We start from the raw sequence: 8220 nt of genomic DNA on the forward strand, positions 1-8220 counted from the left end.
AAATATCATGTCGGCCGTTTTTATGTGTGATAACAGTACCTAAATAGAGGTAAGGCTAGGCCTAGCCTAGCAGCGTTGGATAGGTTAATGTTTTTGGCGCCTATGATATTTCTTCCCACGACCTATCGCAAAATAAAACATGAAAAATTCATCCGCATTTATTTTTTGTATGGAACACAAAAAATCAAATTTCAGTCTTTTTTTACATTTTTTTTCATTCTTAGGAATGTCTAAATTCAGTTAAACTAGCAATTCCGTATTATATTTATAAATCTTTATAACATTATACAAAAATTAGATTTTTCTTAACAACTGAAATTTTGCCGGGAATGGGGCTTTAAGGCTTGTAGTCAGCAAATCCTATAACAACAAGTATTATTGCATCACAAAAAGAGCAACGAATACGAATACATTTCACGCCTATAAAAAGTTATTTTTTCGCACACTGCAGATGATCTTGCCAAATCTTTGAATTCAGATTTCTTCCATTTTACAGCAAGCATTATAGTATTAAGGTTATTGTCATGGTGATAGATTTACTTTTTTTGAAACAAATTATGAATATGATTAATGATTCTTATAAAACAGTGGCGGATTCAAGGGGGATCCAGCTGAACTGGGCCCCCTAAATTTTTTAAACAAAATATTTTTAAAATGGAGAAAAAAAAGTAGAATTGACCCCCCCTATCTGTGTACTTGGGCCCTTCTATTTCTATTTCAATTTCCTGGATCTGCCACTGTAAAACACCAATACAGCATGATACAGATAAGAATGCGAATTGGCTAAAAATGTTAATCTTTTGACATAAATGTATTTATAAGGTTGGACCTCCCTTAATATTGCAATATGTTTTTCTCTGTACAGTATGTTACTGTTTGATTTTTATATTGTTTTTAATTTCATTTGATGCGAAAATTTGGGTGATATTGATGTTATTAGTAGAATGCAAAGTTGGTATAGTGTTTTAATTGTGATTTAACTGTGAATGATTCTTATGTTAATGGGCACACTGAATTTTTAACTAACAGTAGTCTTAAACAAATCCCTGATTATCATTGAACGTTATTGTACTAATCCAATTCATACAATCAACAATTAACTAAATATTATCAGAATGCCATTATTTATGATACTTTTAATATAAAATGTTTGTATGCAAGTTGCATCACAAAACTCGTGAATTACTGTATAGTTTTTAGCTTTAAAACCTTTATTTTGCCAAAATTTATTAGAATTCTAAAACATCACATTATATTAAATAATTATATGGATTCATTTTTATAAAATTAATATTATTGCCTGTTACAGGGCTGCTGACACTATTGTTAAGGCATTTGTGGCTCTGTATTGGTCACTATAAGGGATGTTTACATTTTAATAAATTTTTTAGGATTATTTTACAGAACTTGTAAATACACAGGATTGTTACTTAACCTCAATTCGCTATATAATGGAGTGTTATGTAATTCGAAACAAAAAAATATTTTTTTAACCAAAGCTAAAATTTGCCCGAAAAGAAGCAGAAATTGTAAGATTTATTCAGCATTAATTGTTATTTTACATTAGATATTACCATTTATTTAGAAAATTAAGTTACAGTTTATACAAACTAAGATACAGCTTTAATAACCTAGTTTTATAAAATTTGAAACCAAAAAAATATTTTTTAACCAAAGCTAGAAATGAAGCAGCAGTCTAAATTATAAGATTTAATCAGCATTAATTGTTATTTTACATTATATATTACCGTTTATAAAAAAAATAAGTTACAGAAATACTTGTAAGCATTCGCACAATATTTTCTCAAGTCCTACAAATTATCGAAAACTTAAATTGGAAAAGTTTACTTTTTATATTTATTTCTGATGGAGGATTCGGGTGTTTATTCCATTATATATATGCCTAATACCTAGAAAAAAATAAAATGATTCATAATAGTATAACGTCTGATCTGATAGCTCAGCAGGGCAACTGAACAGCTGTTAGATGTTCTTGTATTCACAGTGGCAGATTGAGGAATTTGAAATAGAGGGGGCATGTCAGTGAGGGGCTTTCATAGATGGAGAGTTTAAACCACCTCAACCCCACCAATGGTTGGGGCCGAGATATAAGTTATGATATGGCCGGAAATGACAACCTCATACTTTAATTTGAATATAACTATTTTTTCCCCATTTTGTTTATATTTTTGAAAAATTTAGGGGCTTTAGGCCGGCTCCCCCCCCCCCGCCCCGCCACTGACTCAAATCCCTAAAAGACAGTTATGTTTCATGAAGTGCTTTTATTTTTTCTGAATGAAGCTGTGTTTGCATTGAATTAATTTTGGCCAGGACAAAGAGACTAACTCTACCCCTTTCTTTCCTCCATGCTCTACCTAATTGGCATAAGCATGTATGCTGCTGTTAGCATTTTAAAGATATTACTGCGCATACGTGGTAAGTCTAATGGCAATTAGATCACGTGAAATGGAAGACACGGTCAGGAAAAAACATCCTTATTCTTTCTTTACACTGTTTACTCAGTTAAACTTGCCATGCATCTTGGGTGATTTCACGAATATTGTTAATACGCAGGTTCTTTGCCCTGGATTTTTTTTTCGGTCAATGTGATGACATGTTCATTGTTTATAGGTTGACCAAAATTAATCTACTGTACTGTAATGTAAACACAGACTTTGACGTAACAGTGCTTCCTTTTGCTTTTTGAAAGCATTTGATTATAGTACAGAGAGTAATTGAATCGCAATAAGTACCTTAACGTCTTATTATTCTAAGTGTATAGACAGGGTAAATAGGTAACTCGATTCCAAGGTGCTTTGTCATCAAACTTACAGGGTTCTGGGTTAAATCTTTTGATTAGGGCAAGTGCATTCCCCAAGTCCTAAAAGGAGCCTTGGTATACAATAGATTTCAGAAAGAACAAGGCCGTTCACGAAAATTTAACTATACAAAATTAATTGGAAGCGTAATACCAAATGTGTCTACTTTAAGTGCAATCAAAGGCTATATTTTATCAGACGAATAAAAAGAATATTATATTTTCATTTTATCAATCTGTTATACATTCTGTTTTATATTTTTGTTGCATGGTATGGATTACAGGGCTGACGAATGAAAATATGACTAAATTAAAGGAAAATAGTTAAAATCGCTAGTAAAAACCTAGTTGGCATTAAAGTTAAATCGTTATAATTGCTAAAGAAGCGGTAAGCAAAAAATGGAAATAATCAATACTGATAAAAACCACTCACTTAATAAATATGTTGTGTTTAATGAAAGTGGAAAAGGAGCTTTAGATCAGGTGCTGTCGAGGATAGGTAAAATAGAATTATCATCAAAATGACGCTCAATCGAACATTTGATATTATGACCATATTTAGGCATGTAACATGTTTTTGTCAAAGAAAACTTGGTTGTATGGACAGGCCTGGTCTCAGTGTTAAGGATAAAACCCTCCCTTGCGTTTGAGAGGTGCAAACATCTGTCATGCTCTGTTAAGTTTAGGCAGTGTCATTTTTCAGCAGGTTCTAGTTCTAGTTCTGGTGGGTAAAGCCGACCTATCCTAAGGACTCCAAAGTAGGAGTATTAACAGGATCGGTAGAAACAGGATCGGTAGAAATAGAGGCGAATGAAAGGAAAGACCCGCCACCGCAATTTAAGACGCACAGCGTCAGCCATGAACAGAATTCCGTACCCCCCTTTAGGAAACTCACAATTACACGAGCATCGGCTTTGTGAAGAAAACCACATTTGGTAGTAGGTTATTTGATTTTAGCATCTAACAAAATGTGCCGTATGAGATATTCATGAAATCATTGAGAAGTAAATCTACCCTTTGTGAATATAGACTGTTTCAGGTCACGTAATATACATTGTTTCAGAATGATCAAGGAGTATCTTGACTGCTAATATCATGTCATATAACCATATATATCTTGCCTTATAAAAATAGAATACAAAGTATGCAAAGTAATTTAATGAGGCACAAAAAAAGTTTACATAAAAAAGGATATGCACAACACTGAAATTAAGATAAGATTAAAACGAACATTAAAAATTACATTGCATTATTAAATACTAAACATTTGATTTAGTAAAATAATTTAAAAAAATACTTAAAATACCTTTAAATCGAAAAAGAAAACCCATTTAAATTTGAAGTAATTCAGTAAAATGTTTCTTAAGAGTATATTTAAATCTTTAAAATTTCTTAGGTCTATATAGAGTGTCTATTAAAGAAATTAAAATCTAAATTATGAAGCAATATTTTAAGATGGTCAGTAGGCCTACGCCTGCAATATTTAAAAATATTACTATCAATCATCGTATTCATTTGGTACCGTAACAAAAGTAGTACTGTGTAGACTATAGAGATATTAATACGATAATTATTAATGGACGAAGATTGAAATTTTTAAAATAAATTGTTAAAATTTGACTTCAGATTAATTAATGAAAAGCATAACAATTAATGAAAAGCCAATGTATAATAATATCGAATTGCTAATTATTTGATTTAGGCGAAGTCGACTTAGGCAAGTTAACTGTAGGCTACTACAGCAAAAGAACAAACAGGAAATGAGTACAATCAAAAAGAAAAAAAGAATATAGTAAAACAAAATTAAATGATTTTAAAGAATGGACACACTTTAACAGCTCAGCAAACATTTTCATCACATAATGTTACAATATTCCAAAAAAAAAAAAAAAAAAAAAAAAAAAATTCCAAAAAAAAAAAAAAAAAATAATAATAATAATAAAAAAATAAAAATAAAAAGCAGCAGAAAAACAATATATAAGTTATTCAGAAATCAACAACAAGGTCTTTACATTATAAATCATGATTCATTTAAAATATTGCTTCTATGTTTCCATGCCTTTTTGATAAATGCTTTACAAAATTTGTCGAAGATATAAGATACCGTATTGTGCATTGTGCCAATATCGTTACCAGCCGGTATATAAGAAATCAAAAAGATCAATTCCTCCTAAAACAAAGTTTATTTTTGTGTTTAAATCACCAGACATGAAGTTTCCCCAAATATTTGAAAAATTGGCAATAAATAACATATTTTCTAAATTACTATACCCCTCAGATCGTATGGCATGAAGGACTAATACTGGTAACTAGGAAGTGTTGAGTATCTTCCAAAGTTTTACAAAAATTACATGTGTCATCATACTCAGTATCCTCTTTCTGGACCTGTGACCTAATGGAAGTCTGTTTGATCGAAGTTGAATTTCAAACTAGCACCATAAAAATCAGTTTGATCTAGAAGATAATTTTCTAGAAACGGAGTATGTTTAATGGTAGAGCATTCTTGAAGAGACGATTTTCTCAATATTTCATTATTCAAAGAGCAATATTTGAATCATCAAGTAACGGTAGGCCTTTAAAGCACTTAACCCACTGAGCATTTTTGGAGCATTGCCAAGTCGGGAAGTTTCGAAAATTGAATCGATTTCAACATTAATGCACTCGAGCAGGTCTCGATAAAACAGTTAATTAATTTGTAGTGAGGCTCAGATCCGTTTCATAAACCTACGCATGTATTAAACATAAACTTTGGCCATCGATGTTTATCCAGTCCCATTACATAATAAAAAAACGTTGCCTTATATAGCCTGAATAACCTTAATTGGAACCCATCCAAGATCCCCATATAAAGCCTCTTGGCGTGTTTCTATTAGCATTTAGTATAAACCGAGCTATTAACTGGAGCGATTCAAGTTTATCGATATCTTTCTTGCTTTGGCTAATCCCGACAGAAGAAGTATACTTTAACGTTGGAAGAATGTCGCCATAAAATATTCCCCTGAAAGTGTTTTATTTGTTGGTTCTTTTGACCAGAGTAACATGGTTATACCATGTAATAGGCCTACAATAGAGCGGCTGTATTGCTATGATGTGGGAATCGCATTATTTCGGGTTAATTTTATGATGGTCTACGAGGGGAATAATAATTATGTTTAAATTACTTTAGAGGTATTTTTCTTTTAGTTTCATCGATACAAATGCAGGGGTGGGATTTGCCCGACGGTGGGGGGGGGGGGGCTGATGCCCCGACGAGTGGTCAGATTTCCCCGACGAAAGCAAAGTGGGCGTGGTCGAGCTTTGATCAAAAGGTACCGAAAGTGGTCCTGGGGGCGAAGCCCCCGAAAATTTCGACAATTTAGGGGTTTCAAAGGCTTATTTAATCGATTATAGAGTATACTAATATGTAAAAAATACATATAATTTTTTTCTCCCCGACGAACAAATGGCATAATTCAAATAAATATTATCATTATTATTACTTATTAATATAAGAAACACTGTCAACATTATTTGATAATGTTTGTATTTGTCAAAGGTTAATTGATAGGCCTATTTTAACATTCGGGCTGTCATCTGAGTAGATACCGAGTTGAGTTAAGCTGTAATTTGAATCTTGGATGTCAAAAAGTGTGACTTTAAGTATACTGATTATATGAGTTAAAAGTATTCTAATTAGTTAAAATTACGCTAATCTACTGCATTATCGCATTTCAATTGAGCATCTTGAGTTATGTAGTTTTGTATTTTGTATTCGATATAGTTGGGACGACTTGTTGGGACACAATAAACTTTCAGATCAAACATAAAACAGCTTATTTTGAGTTTTTGTCAGCTTAATACCGAAACAGATACTCAATAATGGACGAATTCATTTATTATGATATCCACGGTAGTATTGACGGCTGGTTTAATTCAGATTAAGGTGTTTTTTTTTCTTCTGAGGTCATAATTATGCTAAATTATATGCTAAATTTATCTAAAACTATACCAGCACATATTTAAGATGCTGCTAAGGGTCTAAATTATGCCAAAAAGCATAATATGCTACTGTAGGTCCGGTCACTTATGGTTTGTCTTTAATTATTCTACTATGGTTTGTCTTTAATTATTCTACTTACATATTTGTAAAATTTGATTTTGTTTTTGACTTTTGTGACTTTGTAGTTCTGAGCTTGTCAACGAAACAAATTTCCTTTCTTGGACAAATAAAGTTTGTATTCTGTATTCCAAGATTTTGTGACATAACTCGCAATCCTCTACTTTTGTTATTCCGGGAGTTCCATGGATTTGACCTCCGACGTCATCGTCGGATCGTCGGAGAATAGATATGATACTCGCAATCAGTCTACTATTGTTATTCCGGGAGTTGGATTTGACCTCCGACGTCATCGTCGGATCGGAGAATAGATCTTACCGTTTAAAACAACTCTTTAATATGCGATAGTTGGAGAAAATACACTTGTTTGCGTTGCTTGAATATGAATTTTGGTAAACGCAAAGCATTACCAAGATTACGAAAGCTGTAAGTATGTTTATCATTACATTTCTCTAGCCTTGGCCTAGGCCTTACTTACCTAGTAGTCAGGAGACGAATTACAGACGATCGGGCCCACGAGACGATCGGGCCCATTTCTAGGCGATCGGGCCCAACAGGTGTGGACTTGCGGGCCCATTTTCTGAAACGGAGGATAGACGTTCTGGCCCATTTTTTTTCAAAGACGATCGGACCCATTTTCTCATGACTTCGGCCGCCGACAACTCGGTCGGGCGAAATTTGTATGGGGCGCCATATGGGCATTATCCAACACCCACTGTTGTTTGGGGTCTATTCCGTGTTTTATGTATATTTTAAGATAATTCAATAGTCCACCACCTAGTGGAGTGTTAATTCTTCTGCACAATGCTGGATTTCTATCAAAGCAATATTATAATTTCGCTGTTTTGACGGATAATTAGGCCTAAAATTATAAGTTGTTTGTTTGCCCTTCTTTTTTGAAAAAGGGGCTGGTTGAAAAATGTCCCCCCCCCCCTCCATCTAGAGTACTCATCAGATGGAATAATAATAACCCACAATTGATTTTGCCTAGAATGACAATATCTTAGATCAGGAGACAGCAACTTAATAGGACATGTGGCAAAAAATAAAGATCAATATACTCACATTTTTTTTATATGTAAAGAATGAAGGGGTCGTGAACAAGTGCGAGCCAGCGAGTCATGCGAGCCATTGCACGAGCCATGCAAGCCAGAGAGCCATACATTTTAAATCTTTTTTTTTTTTTCAGGTTATCCAGTTTTGCAAACACGTAGGCCTAGCCTTTATTCTTTGGCCTAGTAGATGCAAATGAATAACACACTGGGGAGCTTTGCCTGTGTAGTCCAGTCATGCGCAGTACATATAC

At 33.2% G+C, this 8220-nt stretch overlaps 1 protein-coding gene across 2 annotated transcripts in view; it reads left to right on the top strand.

Moving 5' to 3' along the window:
• Positions 1 to 7182: 7182 nt before the first annotated feature.
• LOC117114455 (circadian locomoter output cycles protein kaput-like) overlaps positions 7183 to 8220 on the top strand; it is a 61512-nt gene continuing 60474 nt past the window's right edge. For both annotated transcript variants that reach the window (XR_004446368.1, XM_033258121.1), the window contains exon 1: positions 7183 to 7340. Coding sequence is in view for 1 of the 2 variants with exons in the window: in XM_033258121.1 (XP_033114012.1) it covers positions 7297 to 7340 (44 nt within the window). In the remaining variant the exon portion in view is untranslated. The remainder of the gene's footprint in view (positions 7341 to 8220) is intronic.

This window comes from Anneissia japonica, unplaced genomic scaffold (genome assembly GCF_011630105.1).
Source record: "Anneissia japonica isolate Jap-2015-1 unplaced genomic scaffold, ASM1163010v1 scaffold1374_len1023071_cov147, whole genome shotgun sequence".
NCBI lineage: Eukaryota > Metazoa > Echinodermata > Crinoidea > Comatulida > Comatulidae > Anneissia > Anneissia japonica.